The 20,554-nt window shown below is 44.3% G+C and overlaps 1 protein-coding gene across 1 annotated transcript in view; it reads right to left on the bottom strand.

The window, feature by feature from the left end:
- Positions 1-20,554, bottom strand: part of LOC132820621 (immunoglobulin superfamily member 5-like) — a 154,570-nt gene that overhangs the window by 82,099 nt on the left and 51,917 nt on the right. The window contains exons 4-5 of the mRNA XM_060832824.1: positions 19,029-19,145; positions 17,778-17,802 (exon numbers count right to left, since the gene is read on the bottom strand). Coding sequence (XP_060688807.1) covers positions 17,778-17,802; positions 19,029-19,145 — 142 coding nt within the window. The remainder of the gene's footprint in view (positions 1-17,777; positions 17,803-19,028; positions 19,146-20,554) is intronic.

Below are 20,554 nucleotides of genomic sequence, written 5' to 3'. Positions count from 1 at the left end.
GATTACTGGGCTTCTTGCTGAGATATTTGTATCATCGATAGTCACAGGTGAGGTGCCAGAAGACTGGAGGCTGGCAAATGTAGTGCCACTGTTTAAAAAGAGCAGTAAAGACAAGCCAGGGAATTATAGACCGGTGAGCCTGACCTCAGTGGTGGGCAAGTTGTTGGAGGGAATCCTGAGGGACAGGATGTACATGAATTTGGAAAGGCAAGGACTGATTAGGGGTAGTCAACATGGCTTCTTGCATGGGAAATCAGAAAGATATTGTGAAACTTGAAAGGGTTCAGAAAAGAATTACAAGGATGTTGCCAGGGTTGGAGGATCTGAGCTACAGGGAGAGGCTGAAAAAGCTGGGGCTGTTTTCCCTGGAACGTCAGAGGCTGAGGGGTGGCCTTATAGAGGTTGACAAAATTATGAGGGGCATGGATAGAATAAATAGACAAAGTATTTTCCCTGGGGTCGGGGAGTCCAGAACTAGAGGGCATAGATTTGGGGTGAGAGGGAAAAGATATAAAAGAGACCTAAGGGGCAACTTTTTCATGCAGAGGATAGTATGTGTACAGTTCATCAACTTTACTACATCGATGACTGTATCGGCGCTGCCTCGTGCTCCCACGAGGAGGTTGAACAGTTCATCAACTTTACTAACACCTTCCATCCCGACCTGAAATTCACCTGGACTGTCTCAGACTCCTCCCTCCCCTTCCTAAACCTTTCCATCTCTATCTCGGGCAACCGACTCAACACAGACATCTACTATAAACCGACTGACTCCCACAGCTACCTGGACTACACCTCCTCCCACCCTGCCCCCTGCAAAAACTCCATCCCATATTCCCAACTCCTTCGTCTCCGCCGCATCTGCTCCCAGGAGGACCAGTTCCAACACCGCACAGCCCAGATGGCCTCCTTCTTCAAGGACCGCAGATTCCCCCCAGACGTGATCGACGATGCCCTCCACCGCATCTCCTCCACTTCCCGCTCCTCCGCCCTTGAGCCCCACTCCTCCAACCGCCACCAAGACAGAACCCCACTGGTTCTCACCTACCACCCCACCAACCTCCGCATACAACGTATCATCCGCCATCATTTCCGCCACCTCCAAACGGACCCCACCACCAAGGATATATTTCCCTCCCTTCCCCTATCAGCATTCCGCAAGGACCACTCCCTTCGTGACTCCCTCGTCAGATCCACATCCCCCACCAACCCAACCTCCACCCCCGGCACCTTCCCCTGCAACCGCAGGAAATGTAAAACTTGCGCCCACACCTCCACACTCACTTCCCTCCAAGGCCCCAAGGGATCCTTCCATATCCGCCACAAGTTCACCTGTACCTCCACACACATCATCTATTGCATCCGCTGCACCCGATGTGGCCTCCTCTATATTGGGGAGACAGGCCGTTTACTTGCGGAACGCTTCAGAGAACACCTCTGGGCCGCCCGGACCAACCAACCCAACCACCCCGTGGCTCAACACTTTAACTCTCCCTCCCACTCCACCGAGGACATGCAGGTCCTTGGACTCCTCCACCGGCAGAACATAACAACACGACGGCTGGAGGAGGAGCGCCTCGTCTTCCGCCTGGGAACCCTCCAACCACAAGGTATGAATTCAGATTTCTCCAGTTTCCTCATTTCCCCTCCCCCCACCTTGTCTCAGTCGGTTCCCTCAACTCAGCACCGCCCTCCTAACCTGCAATCTCCTTACTGACCTCTCCGCCCCCACCCCACTCCGGCCTATCACCCTCCCACCTTGACCTCCTTCCACCTATCCCACCTCCATCACCCCTCCCCCAAGTCCCTCCTCCCTACCTTTTATCATAGCCTGCTTGGCTACTCTCTCTCATTCCTGATGAAGGGCTTATGCTCGAAACGTCGAATTCCCTATTCCTGAGACGCTGCCTGGCCTGCTGTGCTTTGATCAGCAACACATTTTCAGCTGTGATCTCCAGCATCTGCAGACCTCATTTTTTACTATAGAATGAGCTGCCAGAGGATGTGCTGGAGGCTGGTACAATTTCAACATTTAAGAGACATTTGGATGGGTATATGAATAGGAAGGTTTTGAAGGGATATGGGCCGGGTGCTCGCAGGTGGGACTAGATTAGGTTGGGATATCTGGTTGGCGTGGACAGGTTGGACTGAAGGCTCTGTTTCCATGCTGTACATCTCTATGACTCTATGACTCTAAGTGATGGAAAGGAATGTCAAGAATGTTATCAAACACAACTTATCAGGGAATGGTCAGCTCACTGACACTCAGTTTGGGTTTCACTAGAGCAACTCAGCCCATCTCACATCCCTACCCAGTTTTGTAATGAGTTTCCATTCAGAAAACTAACTTGTTCCTTTGAAAAAGCCATGATTCAATCTGTCTCCACCACACTCTGACATGCAATGTGTTCCAGCTCCTAGCCACTGATGTATTAAAGCAGTTTTTGAATTATTCATGAATTAGGGTGTCACTGGCTCAGTTGTCATTATCCATCATTAAGTGCAGTGGAGATGGTGGTACTGCAATGCCTTCTTGAACCACTGCAGTCCTTGCCAACTAAGTGGCACCCACCGTGTTGCTAGGAAGATGATTCCAAGATTTTGAACTAGCCACATTGCTCGAATGGTGATATTGTTCCAAGTTAATACGGTGTGTGGCTTGGAGGGGAACTTGCAGGTGGGCTGCCTCCATGCAATTTCTGCCCCTGTCAGTCACAGGTTTGGAAGGTGCTATTGGTGAGTTGGTGCAGTGCATCAGGTATGACTGCCACTGTGCACCAGTGGTGAAGGGAAATGAATGTTGCAGGGGTTGGATCGTGCCCCAGCTACTTTATCCTGATGGTGTGAAGATTCTTGAGTCTTGTTGAGATTGAACACATCCTGGCAAGTAGTGAGTATTCCAACACACTCCTGGCTTGTGCCTTATCAATGATGGTGAAAGTGAGGACTGCAAATGCTGGAGATTAGAATCATGATTAGAGTGGTGCTGGAAAAGCACAGCAGGCCAGGCAGCATCCAAATAACAGGAAAATCGACGTTTCGGGCAAAAGCCCTTCATCAGGATGCTGCCTGACCTGCAGTGCTTTTCCAGCACTGCTCTAATCTTGACTCCTTTAACAATGATGGACAGTCACTCAGGAAACAAGAAGTGAGTTACTAACAGCAGAAGCTCTTGCGTTTGACCTGTTCTTGCTGGTTTACTTCAGTTTCTGTTGCTGTTGATCAACAATGCTGCTGATTTATTGGGTAGGAGTGTCATAGTGCTGACATCACTGAACAAGTAATCCAAGATCCACACTAATGTTCTGAGGACATGAGTTCAAGTTGCACCGCTGGAGATGATGAAATGTCAATCTGACTTTTAAAAATGCTGGCCCAATGGTGGCCATGTGACCACTTTTGATAGCTGTGAAAAATAAACCCATCCAGTTCACTAATTTCTTTTCGGCAAGGAAATCTCTTTTTTTTCCTTTGAGTTAATAGGACTACAGATGCTGAAAAGTCAGAGTCAATAAAGTGTGGAGGTGGAAAAAGCACAGCAGGTCAAACAGCAGAGGAACACAAGAGTCGATGTTTCAGGCAGGACCCTTCATCAAGACTGTTGTCCTAACCTGGTTAGGCCAACATGTGAGTCCGGCCTACAGTCATATGTGATGCTTCAGTGTTCTCTGAAATGCCCTAGCAAGCCACTCAGTTCAAGAGTAGTTAGGGATAGAAAATAGGCTGGCTGGGCCAATGATGCCACATTCCATGAGCTATTTAAAAAAATGTCAGTAATAGTAATACCATTGATCATCAAGTTCTTAGGCTACATGTCAAAATTTAGTTTCCTGTTATTTTTCCAAAAATCAGACAAATTGAACAGCCTAAAGAAACCCTCATCACATCTGATTTAGTTCACACTTTAGATCTTTGTATGGTTGGGATGTTAATGTTAATGAAATGAATTGTGCTTACCTTTATGGTATGTATGTTTGCATTCCCAGTCTGTGAGTTTGTCTGGCTAGTTGCAGGAACAGCTGAAGAAGAAGCAAGTATGATGAGCAACATTAAATTAGATGACATTACATTCAAATCAATGTTAACAAGCTGCATTTTATTCACCATATAACTTAGTTCAAAAATATGATTTGACTATCATTGAGTATTTCAGCATCTGCACCTTAATTGGAAATGTGCAAAGTGCTTTTTACAGCCAAACCTTTAATTAAGCTTTTTCTTCCGATGATGTGTTTCTATCTAGTATTACATAATACAGTTGAGAGAGGGTAGGAAGGCAAATCAGTGCTAAACTTGAGCAAATGATGGCTCTGAAAGCAGTCTCTTTGTGGCGCTAATTCCAATAAAAATCAAAAGAAATCTTGAAATCATATAATGGTACAGCACAGATAAAGATTGTAGTGGTTCTGTTCGCCGAGCTGGATGTTTTTGTTGCAAACGTTTCGTCCCCTGGCTAGGAGACATCATCAGTGCTCTGGAGCCTCCTGCGAAGTGCTTCTTTGATGTTTCTTCCGGCATTTATAGTGGTCTGTCCTTGCCGCTTCTGGGTGTCAGTTTCAGCTGTCCGCTGTAGTGGTTGGTATATTGGGTCCAGGTCGATGTGTTTGTTAATGGAGTTTGTGGATGAATGCCATGCCTCTAGGAATTCCCTGGCTGTTCTCTGTCTGGCTTGCCCTATGGTAGTAGTGTTTTCCCAGTCGAATTCATGTTGCTTGTTGTCTGAGTGTGTGGCTACTAGGGATAGCTGGTCATGTCGTTTCGTCGACACAACCAGCTATCCCTAGTAGCCACACACTCAGACAACAAGCAACATGAATTCGACTGGGAAAACACTACTATCATAGGGCAAGCCAGACAGAGAACAGCCAGGGAATTCCCAGAGGCATGGCATTCATCCACAAACTCCATCAACAAACACATCGACCTGGACCCAATATACCAACCACTACAGCGGACAGCTGAAACTGACACCCGGAAGCGGCAAGGACAGACCACTATAAATGCCGGAAGAAACATCAAAGAAGCGCTTCGCAGGAGGCTCCAGAGCACTGATGATGTCTCCTAGCCAGGGGACGAAACGTTTGCAACAAAAACTTCCAGCTCGGCAAACAGAACCACTACAACAAGCACCCGAGCTACAAATTTTCGCACAAACTTTGAACAGATAAAGATTATTTGGTGCCTAAAATCCACACCAGTGTTTTCAAACTGAAATCCATTTAGTTCTACTACCCCACTCATGTCTCACATTTAAGGATTTTTTTCTCCTATTAATATCTAAGCAACTTTCTTCTACAGTAGGATGTGCATACATCACTCCATCAGGCAATGAATTCCAAATCTGAACCAATTAAGTTAAAAAGAAGGTTTTGTCCTTATGGCAATACATTCTGCCCTTTGCTTAGTAAAAAGATAAAATTCCTACAGTCTGAGTTTTTCATTAGAGAGAGAGAGAGAGAGAGAGACAACTGGTGATGATTTAACCCCTGAATCATCACACCTCAGGTGAGGAGAGAATTGAGAAGGAGAGTTCTGCATGGTGATCTCAGCCAATGTAGGAACTGAACCCTACGCAGTTGGCACCACCCATTATCGCAAACCAGCCAACAGATTCAAGCTAACGCATTTCATCCTTTGGAAATAGTCTCAGCTTGCTGAATTGCTGCATGATGAATTGGTTGGTTGGGAAGATCAAACAGTTTCCAAATATCAAAGAAAAAGGGTCCGATTTTCCTCTTGTGATTTGAATGGCAAGATGAGAATCTCGTTTGTGAAGGGTGAGAGGCCTATTTGCGTCCATTAAAATCTCACTATTATGTTATGCCCTCACTTCACTTATATGTACCTTGCTGCTCTCCCATGCGGCAGACAGAAACAAGATGGTGACAGTTCTTGATATGAGGACAAAACAGGTACCTGGTGGCTGTACCTCAAAACTGAACTTTGGAGGGCAGTGAAGAAGGTTATCTCAGAGTACAACGAGACCTTGAACAGATGGACTAATGAGCAGAGGAGTGGCAGATAGAGTTTAATTTAGAAATTGTGTACAAACCAGAGCAGACTTATACAGTCATTGCTCGGGCCCTGGGGAGTATTGCCATACAAAGAGACCTAAAGCTGCTGGTGCATAGTACATGAAAGTGGAAACACAGGTAGGCGTCAAGGTGAAGAAGGCATTTGGTATGCTTGTCTTCATTGGACAGTATAATGACTATAGGAGTTGGGAAGTCATGTTGCAACTGTACAGGACACTTTTAGAATACTGTGTTCAATTTTGGTCTCCCAGGTATAGAAAACATGTTAAATTTGAAAGGGTTCAGAAAAGATTTATAACTATGTTGCCAGAAATGGAAGGTTTGAGCAAGAGGGAGAGGCTGATCAGGCTGCGAATTTTATCCCTGGAGCATCAGAGGCTGAAGGGTGACCTTATAGAGGTTTCTAAAAACATGATGGGCATGGGTAGGGTAAATAGACAAGGTCTTTTTCCCAGGATAGGGGAGTCCAAAACTAGAAAACATAGATTTAAGGTGAGAGGGGAAAGATTTAAAAGGGACCTGAGGGGTTACCTTTTCTTGCAGAGGATGGTGCATGTATGGAACAATCTGCCAGAGGACGTGGTAGAGGCTGGTACAATTACAACATTTAAAAGCCATCTTAAGAGGTACATGAAAAGAAGCATTTACAGGGATATGGGATAAATGCTGACAAATGGGATTAGGTTAGTTTAGGATATCTGGTCAGCATGGATGAATTAGACTGAAGGGTCTGTTTCCACGCTGTACATCTCTATAACTCTGTGACTCTATGACACCTTTCATTGGAATGCTGCTGCCAGGCCACTGACAAGGACCCATCTTATGCGTTGGAACAGGGTGCATCCCAAGACCAAAATAAAACAAAGAACCGTGAGTGCTTGAAATCCAAAACAAAATGAGAAAGTGATGGGGAAACTCAGGGAAGTAAAGATTTTCTCTCCACAGATACCGCTGAGTTTCTCCAGCAATTTCTGACTTTGTCTCAAATTTCCAACCTCCACAGCACTTTGTTTTATTTTAGTCTTGCGATCCTGCCTGACCTGTTGAGTTCTTCCATCGCTTTCTGATTTTGTATCTCAAAACTGTTTGTATGCATTTTTAGCATTCACTCACCTTACACCTACTTGAAAGTTCACAATGTCTCTGCCCTGCCTTCCTACCTTTTTGGATCATGTCTTCTCATTCAGAACCTAATGTGCTTCTGTCCTGATTTGTCTTTTAGCACAGACACAAAGCCAGCCAGCATGTCATGCCTGCCAGCAGTGATCTATCAAGGGATTGAATATGTTGCTGTATGGCATCACGCCATAGCAATGTCACACTTACACCATATGCCAGCAGCAGACACAGCAAGCACATTAAATGTGCTGCAACTAAACAACTATGTCTTACAGACTAAGAGGAGGAGTCCTTAGTCAAGTGAAGAGGGACTGTTATCAGTCAGAATATTCATAGTCAGCCAAGAGCAGTGTCTGGTCTCAGTCCAGATGCTTGGACAAGCAGCCTTGGGGTGGTCAGAACCCAGGTTCTATATCGAAACAGTTCAGGGAGTGGGTCACTGTGACTGCTGCAGAACCAGTGTAACCAGTCAGAGATTAATGGTAAGTCAGTCAGGAGTTGCACAGATATCAGTCAGGAATCCAGTCTCTCATCAATTGGGGCAGTCCTTCCAAATTAGTCAGGATGGAGGCTACAGTCTGTCCTGAGCAATGATAAGATGTTACACTATACTCGGTGTTCGGGGTTTAGACAGACTTCTAACATGGGATTCCTGCAACTGCAATTCCAATGGCACTCACACAGGTGATGATGTAAAATTACAGTGCATTTTACAAATGTGAGATTCAATTTGCAATCAAGTGTCACAATGCCACTTATGTGCCTTCAGAAGCATTTCTTGTTTTATTTCCCTTCCGCTACATGTAATGTCAAGGGTTGGTCGTGCCTTGTAATGATAGGTCTGGCTTTTAATTATGTTTCCAGTGATGGGAATCCCAGAAGGCCCTGGGAGCACTTTCCACCATTAGAGAGAGCACAACAGAGTGAGAGCAATGACACAGACACATGGCGCATATAGAACGAGGTGAGCTGTGGAGAATTGCTTAAGAGAAGTCACTAGAATTCACAGAGAAAAACTCTACAGGCAACTCCCCAACATTGACACCAAGCTATGTTTGGTAAAATTCAGCCCTCTATCGAAACCCTTCACATTGTAAGCAACTCTAATAAATCTCCTGGTGCCTTCTCTTCTCTACAGAGAACAAATGCGACACCTCCAATGTACCTCGAATATAACTCTAGTAAATCTCTTGTGTGCCCTGTAAAAAAAAAAATTGTAATTTGTCCTTATGTACAGTGTCAAAGAATGAGCTCAGGTCCAATATCTGCTTTCCAGATGGTTGCATTCTCTGGGCTGAAACTGCTGGTAGGGTTAAGTCCAGCAGAGGATGGGGAAAGCGACCCTTGGGTCCAGGTTGGTTTTTCTCACAATTATGCATTTCTCTGCTCATTGCATGTGCAAGGAGGACCACATATTCTGTGGTGGGAGCTGGCAGAAAGCCTATATCCCACCATTCCTTTATGGAGTCAAAAGTCATGGTGCCACATTTAAAGGGCACCAGAACAGGCATCCTTTCCCTGCAAGCCAGAAGCATCATTCAGGATCTCAGAGTGGATGTCTGCTGCTAAACTTCCTGGCATTTCTACATTTCACTGGTCAGCCTGCCTCCCATGGCCAGATGCACTTCAATGCTTGGCCAACCTCCTTAATCTCAAGCTTTCCCCTCTCGGTCACCCCAGACGCCCTATGCAACCTAAGCTACTGCTACCCAATTTCAATCGTGGCATGCCATAGATGAGCAGTACCAAAGAGGACAAAGCAATGGCTCTGAAGTCCCACAAGTACAGTAACACTGCACAAATCTTGCGCATTAGAAGGCACATATTGTTCAAATGCAAGGAATGTAATTAGGAAGGAGACCTTAATTCAGGTAAGCTAGCCTTTTAATAAGGATGCAAGCACATGCAAAAACACTTCCTGACACTTTGAAAGCTCCAAGGACTGAATTGCAATGTTTCACCCCACTCCTGATTTTGGTTTCTCACACACTGCCCAGCTTGCTTCCCACTCCCAGGAGCAGCACAAGATTCTGCCCTCGGCCTCCCTTCATAAAGCTCATATTCCAATGCGTTTTATCAACAACCTTTTTTCACCCGTTCTGACAGCTTCAAACACTCATGCACAAATTCTCCCGGCCCCACTCTAAAATCGTAGCATATGTTGCCACGTCTCAGTCTGCCTGCCAAAATGAAGTATTGTCTACATTTTGGAATTAAATTTTATTGATCAAGAGTCCACCCATTCCACCAACCTATCTACATGCTCATGAAGTCTGCTGATAACTTCCTGAGGGTTTATTACATTTCTTGGTTTTATGTCATCAGCAAGCTTTGAAACTGTGCCCTGTATCGTTATTATCTCTCCTATCCCATGAATTTCAACTTCGTGAACAAGACTAAAATGTGGTACTTCATTAAACATCTTAAGATAGTTTCTATCAATGATAGGTCAGGCAGCATCCAAGGAGCAGGAAAATCGAGTTTTTGGGTAAAAGTCCTTCAGCAGGAATGAGGCTGGGAGCCTCGGTTTGGAGAGATAAATGGGAGGGGGTGGGGTTGAGGCGCAGGTAGCTGAGAGTGCAATAGGTGGATGGAGGAAGGGGTAAAGATGATAGGTGTCGGAGAGGAGGGTGGAGTGGATAGATGGGAAGGAAGATGGACAGGTAGGACAGGTCATGAGGATGGTGCTGAGCTGGAAGATTGGGGTAAGGTGGGGGGAGGGGAAATGAGAAAACTGGTGAAGTACACATTGATGCTCTGGGGTTGGAGGGTCCCGCCTCTCCTGCCTTGGGACCCATTTCAGTTCTGCCCTCATGACCTGTCCTACCTGTCCATCGTCCTTCCCATTTATCGGTTCCATCCTCCCCTCCAACCTATCACCATTACTTCCACCTATCACACTCTCAACTACCTTGCCCTCAGCCCCACCCCCTCCCATTTATCTCTCCACCCCTGAGACTCCCAGCCTCATTCCTGATGAAGGGCTTTTGCCTGAATCATTGATTTTCCTGCTCCTCAGATGCTGCTTGACCTGCTGTATTATTCCAGCAGAACACTCTCGACTCTAATCTCCAGCACCTGCAGTCATCATTTTCATCTACCAATAATACGTCCTCTGTTATCACCCACCTCCTTTTCATCAGTCAACTCTACTAAGTCAATCAAGCATTATTGCCTTTGGTAAATCAATACTTTTCTCGTGCATTAGGCCATGGTCGTCAAAGTGGATTTTAACTCCTTTCTCAAATTTTGTTTCTACAAGCTTTCCCAAACTGCTACTAAACTGACTAGCCTGTAGTTTCTTGATTTATTCTTCTTCACTTTCTTGAGTATTTGACCCCCTCCTTTCCTGATTCTCCAGACCTTTGACATTAATCAATCAGAAAGTTTTGGCCATGATCTCTGCAACTTCTATTCTGCCTTCCTTTGGTCAGCTAGGATGGATCCTATCCAGACTTATCTACTTCATACTGCTTCCTCCCTCATACCTCCTCTTGTTTTTATTTCAAATATACAGGTATGCCCCTTATTTACCATAGCTTGGATAAACATCAATGCAAAGTACTCAAATCAAATTTCAATTGCCCCTTCTATCTCCAACTTTAGACCTCCATACTAATTTCTCATTGGCTCCATCACTCCCTTGACAGCCCTAGTACTGTTAATTTGCCTTTGAACTGTCTTTACGATCTCTTTTGCAGTAGCATAAAATAGTACAGCAGGAAAGGAGGCCATTGCAACACACCATGAATACAGTAGGTCTTTCAAAGATCTCCAATTATTCCCATTGGTTTGCTTTTTCCCTGCAAAGCTTCCTCAGCAAGTCTCTTGTGACGGTTATTGTTCAACTTACTTTATTGAATCTACCTGCCACCTCTGACATGAAGTGCATTCAGTATAATGCATGGCATAAAAAAATTCTCACGTTCTGGTAGTAGCCTGGTTACCAATCTTCTGGCAATTGAAACAGCTTCACCCTATCAAAACCTCTCATGATTCTCAATCCCTGTGCTAAATCCTTTTTAACCTCTGCTCTTCAGAGATCATGCCTGCTTTCTCTATCTGCTGGTGGGACCTTTATGGTATCCCTAGCTGGTACGGGAATTGAACTCATACCATTGGCATTACTCTGCCATACAAACTATCCTGATGAAGGGCTTTTGCCTGAAACGTCGATTTTCCTGCTCATCAGATGCTGCCTGACCTGCTGCGCTTTTCCAGCACCACTCTAATCTTGACTATAATCTTCAGCATCTGCAGTACCCACTTAGAGTCATAGAGTCATAGAAAAGTACAACATGCAAACAGACCCTTCGGTCCAACCCATCCATGCCGACCAGATATCCCAACCCAATCTAGTCGCACCCGGCCCATATCCCTCCAAACCCTTCCTATTCATATACCCATCCAAATGCCTCTTAAATGTTGCAATTGTACCAGCCTCCTTCACTTCCTCTGGCAGCTCATTCCATACACGTACCACCCTCTGTGTGGAAAAATTTGTCCCTTAGATCTCTTTTATATCTTTCCCCTCTCACCCTAAATCTATGCCCTCTAGTTCTGGACTCCCTGACCCCATAGAAAATACTTTGTCTATTTACCCTATCCATGCCCCTCATAATTTTGTAAACCTCTATAAGGTCACCCTTCAGCCTCTGACGCTCCAGGGAAAACAGCCCCAGCCTGTTCAGCCTGTTCAGCCTCTCCCTATAGCTCAAATCCTCCAATCCTGGCAACATCCTTGTAAATCTTTCCTGAACCCTTTCAAGTTTCACAACATCTTTCCAAAAGGAAGGAGACTAGAATTGCACGCAATATTCCAACAGTGGACTAACCAATGACCTGTACAGCTGCAATATGACCTCCCAACTCCTGTACTCAATAGTCTGACCTATAAAGGAAAGCATACCAAATGCCTTCTTCACGATCCTATCTACCTGTGACTCCACTTGCAAGGAGCTGTGAACCTGCAATCCAAGGTCTCTTTGTTCAGTAACACTCTCTAGGACCTTACCATTAAGTGTATAAGTCCAGCTAAGATTTGCTTTCCCAAAATGCAGCTCCTTGCATTTATCTGAATTAAACTCCATCTGCCACTTCTCAGCCCATTGGCCTATCTGGTCAAGATCCTGTTGTAATTTGAGGTAACCCTCTTCGCTGTCCACTACACCTCCAATTTTAGTGTCATCTGCAAACTTACTAACTGTACCTCTTATGCTCGTATCTAAATCATTTATGGAAATGACAAAAAGTAGAGGACCCAGCACCGATCCTTGTGGCACTCCACTGGTCACAGGCCTCCAGTCTGAAAAACAACCTTCCACCACCACCCTCTGTCTTCTACCTTTGAGCCAGTTCTGTATTCAAATGGCTAGTTCTCCCTGTAATCAATGGGATCTAACCTTGCTAATCAGTCTCCCATGGGGAACCTTATCGAACGCCTTACTGAAGTCCATATAGATCACATCTACTGTTCTGCCCTCATCAATCCTCTTTGTTACTTCTTCAAAAAACTCAATCAAATTTGTGAGACATAATTTCCCACGCACAAAGCCATGTTAACTATCCCTAATCAGTCCTTGCCTTTCCAAATACATGCACATCCTGTCCCTCAGGATTTCCTCCAACAACTTGCCCACCACCAACATCAGGCTCACTGGTCTATAGTTCCCTGGCTTGTCATTTCCACCCTTCTTAAACAGTGGCACCACATTAGACAATCTCCAGTCTTCTGGCACCTCACCTGTGACTATCGATGATACAAATATCTCAGCAAGAGGCCCAGCAATCACTTCTCTAGCTTCCCACAGAGTTCTCGGGTACACCTGATCATGTCCTGGGGATTTATCCACCTTTAACCGTTTCAAGACATCCAGCACTTCCTTCTCGGTAATCCGGACATTTTTGCAAGATGTCACCATCTATTTCCCGACGGTCTATATCTTCCATATCCTATTCCACAGTAAATACTGATGCAAAATACTCATTTAGTATCTCTGGCTTCTCTATCTCCCCACTGCACATTAGCAAACCTCCTTTGATAGCACCTTTCACACTCATGACCATGGAAACAGAGGCACCTATAGGTTTCCCTCCAAGACACTCACTGTCCTGACTTGGAACTAAATTGCCATTCCTTCATTGTCACTGGATCAAAAAAGTGTAACTCCCTTCATAACTTGACTGCAGGTGTATCTACACCACAATACTTCTGCAATTTAAGAAGGCAGCTCAGCACCACATTCTCAAGGACAATTAGAGAATAGGCAATAAATGCTAAGGCAATAGTGAAGACTGCAGATGCTGGGGATCAGAGTCTAAATTCGAGTGGTGCTGGAAAAGCACAGCAGGTCAGGCAGCATCCAAGGAGCAGGAGAATCGACATTTCGGGCATAAGCCCATCATCAGGAATAAATGCTAACCCAGACAAAGAGGCCCACAGTTCACAAATAAGTAATAAATGAAGATGTAGCTGAAGATCCTTACTCTTTCCTTTTGTATTGCATCATTTTGATTATGTTTAAATTGCTCATTCATTGCTGTTGATCCTTTGCCCCCAATTGACATTTACGAAATTAAAAAGCAGTATTTTCTCCATCATTAAGCTCCTTCTGCTGGATACAAGAATTGCATATTTTTAAGTACTCCTTCACTTAGTTTTAATGTCTCCCCCCCACTTCTTGAGTGAAGAAATGACACCATCTTTTGCCTTGCATTTCTTTAGGTGAATTGGCTATCAGAACAAGTCCATCTCAAAATATTTATCTAAATTGAAGTTCACTGAAAAGACTGAGTTAGGGACCATGCAAAGTCTCTGAGACACATTCGCTCAATAATTAAACAGATTTGTTAATGCAAACAGATGTGTACTTCATTACCAACCAGAGGGGATGTTGAAATCATCTACACTTTCAGAAGACATTCCGAAATTTTCCAGCCCGGAGCTTTTCTGATCACCCATAGTCATCTCAAGAGGTTTCCTCTTTGATATTTTCCTAAGAGTGACAAAAACAGTAGTAGGATCAAAATGGAGTTTATACATATGTAAAATCTGATCGAGAAAATTATACATTGTTTGTTGAATGGCTGACAGTGTTTGTTTCCCAATGATACAAATAAACTCAGATCAAAATCATTGGTCAAATGACTTAGTGTGTTTAAACACAGATGGAAAAATTTCTACAGGGCCTGTCCCACCAATTGTGCAATTAGTTCATTACATAGTTACAGTGGAGTAATGGGATTAAGATCAGCTGCATACATGGTAATATATTATTAATGTCTCAATCACAGAGTTGGAAGGGAGGAGAAGGTCTGGCTTCATGTGAAAATCATATTGATACAGATCGCGCTCTAAATAAATGGTTTTTGCTGAAAATACAATGGATTCAAGCAATATATATTTTAAATGACTAAGCAATGCAAAACAGAACCCAAACACAGAACAAAGCAGTAACTTTGGAATTCAAAATATTCAAAGCAAAGGTGAGGCCACCTAACTGGTCTGATAAATGAACAAAGGAGCTTGTGCCTGATAACCTTTCAGCCCCTTATTTAACAAGAATCAATCTGCATTTCGGGCAGGAGCCCTTCATCAGGGATGAGGTTGGAAGCCCCAGGGATGGAGAGATAAATGGGAGGGAGTGGAGCAGGGGAAAAGGTAGCTGACAGTGCAATAGGTGGATGGAGGAAGGGGTATAGGTGATAAGTCAGAGAAGAGGGTGGAGTGGATAGGTGAGAAGGGAGATTGACAGGTGGGACAGGTCATGAGGATGGTGCTGAACTGGAAGGTTGGAACTGGGGTAAGGTGGGGGAAGGAAAAATGAAGAAACTGGTGAAGTCCACATTGATGCCCTGGGGTTGAAGTGCTCCGAGACGGAAAATGAGGCATTCTTCCTCCAGGCGTCAGGTGGTGAGGGAGTGGCAGTGGAGGAGGCCCAGGACCTGTATGGTCTCAGCAGAGTGGGAGGGGGAGTAGAAATGTTCAGCCACGGGGCGGTGGGGTTGATTGGTGCAGCTGTCCCAGGGATGCTCCCTGGAACACTCTGCGAGAAGGCGCCCAGTCTCCCCAATGTAGAGGACACTGCATCTGGAGCAACGAATATGATAAATTATATTGGTGGAAGTGCAGGTAAAACTTTGATTGATGTGGAAGCCTCCTTGGGGTCTGGATGGAGGTGAGAGGGGAGGTGTGGGTGCAGGTTTGGCAATTCCTTTGGTGGCAGGGGCCTCCTTGGGGCCTTGGATGGAGGTGAAAGGGGAAGTGTGGGTGCAGGTTTGGCAATTCCTTTGGTGGCAGGGGAAGGTGCCAGGAGGGGAGGGTGGGTCATTTGGAGGCATGAACCTGACCAGGTAGTCATGGAGGGAACGATCTTTGCGGAAAGTGGATAGGGGTGGGGAGGAAACTATATCCCTGGTGGTGGGGTCTCTTTGTAAGTGGCCAAAATGTCGGCGGATGATGCGATCTGTACAGAGGTTGGTAAGGTGGAAGGTGAGCACAGGGAAGTCCCACCTCTTGCTTCCACAAGGAGGTTGAGCACTTCATCACTTTCACCAACTCAGTCCACCCCTACCTTATATTCACCTGGACCATCTCTGATACGTCCCTACCCTTCCTGGACCTCTCCAGCTCCATCAATGATGACCGACTCAACACCAACATTTTTACGAACTCACCGACTCCCACAACTACCTGGATTACACCTCCTCCCACCCTACCACCTGCAAAAATGCTATCCCATATTCCCAATTCCTCCGCCTCCACCATATCTGCTCCCAGAAGAACCAGTTACACCACAGAACACATCAGATGGCCTCTTTTTTTAAAGATGGTAATTTTCCCTCCCACATGGTAAAGATGGTCTCCAATGCATCTCATCCACATCCTGCACCTCCCCCCTCAGTCCCCACCCCTCCAACCACAAGGGCAGACCCCCAGTCCTCACCTTCCATACTACTAACCTTCGCATAAACCGCATCATTTGCCGACATTTCCGCCACCTACAAACGGACCCCACCACCAGGGATATATTTCCCTCCCCTCCCCTATCTGCTTTCCGCAAAGACCATTCCCTCCATGACCACCTGGTCAGGTCTACGCCCCCCCAACAACCCATCATCCCCTCCTGGCACCTTCACCTGCAACCGCAGGCATTGCAAAACCAGTGCCCACACCTACTCCCTCACCTCCATCCAAGGCCCCAAAGGAGCCTTTCACATCCACCAAAGTTTCACCTGCACATCCACCAATGTTATTTATTGCATCCAGTGCGCCCAATATGGCCTCCTCTACATTGGGGAGACTGGAAGCCTTCTCGCAGAGTGCTTTAGGGAACATCTCTGGGGCACCCGCACCAATCTACTCCACCGCCCCATGGCCGAACATTACCCTCCACTCTGCCGAGGACATGCAGGTTCTGGGCCTCCTCCACCGCCACTCCCTCACCATCCAAAGACTGGAAGAAGGACACTTTATCTTCCACCTCGGAACACTTCAACCCCAAGGCATCAATGTGGACTTCACCAGTTTCCTTATTTCCACTCCCCCACACCTTACCCCAGTTCCAACCTTCCAGCTCAGCACCGTCCTCATGACCTGTCCCACCTTTCAATCTTCCTTTCCACCTATCCGCTCCACCCTCCTCTCCGACCTATCACCTTTACCCCTTCCTCCATCCACCTAGTGCACTCTCAGCTACCTTCTCCCCTGCCCCACTGCCTCCCTTTTATCTCTCCACTCCTGAGGCTTCCAGCCTCATTCCTGATGAAGGGCTCCTGCCCAAAACATCGATTCTCCTGCTCCTTGGATACTGCCTGTCCTGCTGTACTTTTCCAGCACCACTCTAATCTTGACTATAAACGTAAGGTAGTTTTGCTAAAACTATAGAAGAGACTGGTCAGATAGCAGCTAGAATACTGTGAACAATTTTGTTTCCCTAATCTAAGAAAAGATACACTGACATTAATGGCAATGCAGCAAGGATTCACTTGGCCGAATACAGGTATGGAATGATTGTCTTGTGAGGAGAGGCTGAGTAAGTTAGACCTGTACTCACTGGAGTTAAGAATTATGAGAGGTGTGCTTATTAAAAGATGTATGTTTGTTAGGGGAATAAACACTGAAAGAACTGTGGAAGCTGTAAATCAGGAACAAAAACATTTGGTGGAAATGCTCAGCAGGTCGAGAAACATCTCTGAAGAGAAATCAGGTCCAGTGAGGAAAGATTCTGAGGAAGGGTCACCAGACCCGAAATGTTAACTTTGATTTCTCCTCACAGATGCTGCCAGACCTGTTGAGCTTTTCCAAGATTCTTAGGGGACTTGGCAGGCTGGATGTGGAAAGGTTGTTTCACCTCATGGGGAAATCTCAGGCCAGAGGGCATGATCTCATAGTAACAGGTTACAGATTTAAAGATGAGGAAGAATCTATGGAATGCTTTACCATACAGGCTATAAAGGCTGGGTTATTAAGTTCATTCAAGGCTGCAGACGGCAGTTTTAAAATCACCACTGCCAGCTTAGTTAAGACTGCCCTAACTCTGCACCATTCACTGTAATATTGGATACATATTTCTGTTGGAACAAGTGTACAACATTGTAAACAATCTGATCTGCGCTGTTTACCTTACTTCATCTTGATAACTGGATTCTAGGAGGAAAAGAAAGATACAGAAAGATATTGTCAATCATATCATTAAAAAATCCTTGTTGGTAACAATATAATTTCTTGGATATCTTGCTATTTTCTAAAGTGGAGTTTTCTTTCTACTGCAAGTTGATATCGTAGCTGGGTCTTTGCACATGTAGTTTGTGTGTTAAGCTGGAGGAGCAGGAATTTGTCTTACATTACGATGATCAAAGTAGACTGGATGTGGAAAATCATAACTTCATGATTAGGCGATCACAGATTTGGGCTCGAACAATCTCTGGGTTGTACAGCCACTGAACTAATGAAGATTGTAAGAGTTTCATTGCTTAGGAGGTAATATGCTGGCATTGGAGATAATGTAATTAATTTTAAAGGGCAAGGTAATGACTTCAAATAAATCTCTGAGGACATGCCATGGACTGAATGCACTGCAGTGATTTTAGTTCAATTAACTTTGGTCAAACTTAGGTAACCAATTGATAATTGGTTAATTTTCTTTGGCACACAGTATTGATGAGAAAAGACATATGCTGCTAAAATATCTTTGTCTTACAGGCATCAGGACTGAATTGCAAGAATACCATATCTTAAACAGAATAGGTAATGATTTTTGCAGTTCTGTCCTGATAGAATGCAAAATGAAAAGCTTTGACTGCACAACATTTTTTTCAGCAATAGTCTATATTTAGCTATCTTGCATGGATGGCAAGAACTCATGGAGAATTCCTGTAAAAAGGAATAGAGAGCATTTGCAAATCCAAGATAAAATTATATGGTTGTTTGCGGAGGTATAATTTGAGGGCTATTTATTAAATGGTTTTCGGTAGTCTATTCAAGACCCTTGCATTCCTATGTCCCTTTCCTGTCTCCCCTTAAACTACAGAATTTAATTTCTTCATAGTGAAGCTTTTATAGCACCCTTTCTACTTAAAATAAGTTAAACATCAAAAGCCTTGAGAACACAGATAAAATCAGATATAGTTACTGAAGTCATGGTTACCTGCAATACATTAAATACTGCAACAATCAGATGATGAATTTTAGGGACAGGAATATCGTATCTGCATGAATATTATGATTATACAACATCCAATCATATTCATATCCAATATCCACTTTCAGCTGATGCATTGTGCATTACAAATTTAATACAAGAACAAGCACAATTTTAAAAATTGCAAACATATAAGCATTTCAAAGGATAAATGTAAAAGAATGACACTGACCGGAGTGTTTGATCCGTTTTATGCAGCAAACAATCACAATGATGAGTATTATAAGCAGGAGAACCACAGCAATAGGCACCACAATAGCAACAATTAACCAGGTCCGATCGTGACTGGCTGTGGAGTCAAGCACTTCAAGGAATTATTTAGCAGCAGATAACCTTAGCACACAATCATTCCTGATAATGTCTGATATATGGACTCTTGGTAGATAAGTGACAAGAAGTTACAAGTTTAGACTTATGTCTTAAAGCACCACAGTTAAGTTCAAATTAAGATCAAATTCTCTCCCTATCTTATTTAAAATGTAAATCATTTTTTTATTCTGTTTTCTGATATAATTGTCACAAAAAGTACATTTATGACACTACTCTCTCAGAATAACATTGTGTCGTACCTCTGTGGCTCTGGAGTCGTCATAATTTAAAGAGATTTGCAAGAGCCTAACAAGCTGTGGCCCCATTTGTAGCAATCTCATTTCAGAGTTCAAAAGTTGCAGGTTCAAACACAAAAAGAAACTGATAGTTCAGTGCAGTACTGCGGGAGTGCTGTCTAGAACACAAGATTCTCAAACGAGATCCAATCTACTTTCTCACATGGACATTAAATTTCCCCAATAAAGTATTCCATTGACCTGGCCAATACTTACCCCACAACCAACAACGTTAAAATCAATCAACTGGTCATTATTACATTACTGTTCAAAGTCAGAAGTCACACAACACCAAGTTATAGTCAACAGGTTTGTGTGAAATCACAACCTTTCGGAGCATAGTCCTTCGTTGGGTGATGAAGGAACTATGCTCCGAAAGCTTATAATTTCAAATAAACTTGTTGATTTATTTCCAAAAAGATTGCACATATCAACACACACAGCATGTTTCTACAGAAATACAAGAAAGCAGGAAAGGTCCCAAAAGGATTACAGATCACAAACCCTCTTAGGTTGACCCAAAACATAGGCACCTCCACATCAGGTTCAACATTACTGTTCATGGAGCTTACTGCACACAAATTAGCTGCCGTGTTTTCGACAATGCAACAGTGATCACACTCCCAAAAAGTGTTTAGCTATGACGTGATCTGGGGTGTCTTATGGTTGTAGAAGGTGCTTTAACATAGATAATAGGAACAGGAGTTGGCTATTTGACCCTTCGAGCCTGCTCCACCAATCAAAACAATCATTGCTGATTATTCAACTCAATTCCAGTTTTTTTTACCCCATTCCTTTTCATCCTTTTAGCTCGAACAACTACATCTAGCTCCTTCTTCAAAACATTCTATGTTTTGGTCACAATCTCTTTCCATAGGCTCATTATTCTCTGGGTGAAGAAATTCTACCTTATCTCTCTCCTAAATTGCCTACATGTATCTTTAAACTGTGACTCTGGGATCTGGACTTCCCAGTCGCTGGAGACAGCCTTCCTGCATTTATTCTGTCTCGTCCTGTTAGAATCTTATAGCTTTCTAAGAGATCCTCCCCTCCTCATTATTCGAAATCCTAATGGATAAAGTCCCAACCAATC

Source organism: Hemiscyllium ocellatum, chromosome 12 (assembly GCF_020745735.1).
Source record: "Hemiscyllium ocellatum isolate sHemOce1 chromosome 12, sHemOce1.pat.X.cur, whole genome shotgun sequence".
Taxonomy (NCBI): Eukaryota; Metazoa; Chordata; class Chondrichthyes; order Orectolobiformes; family Hemiscylliidae; genus Hemiscyllium; species Hemiscyllium ocellatum.
The sequence above is the reverse complement of the archived record's forward strand: the minus strand, read 5'-3'. Positions and strand labels throughout refer to the sequence as shown.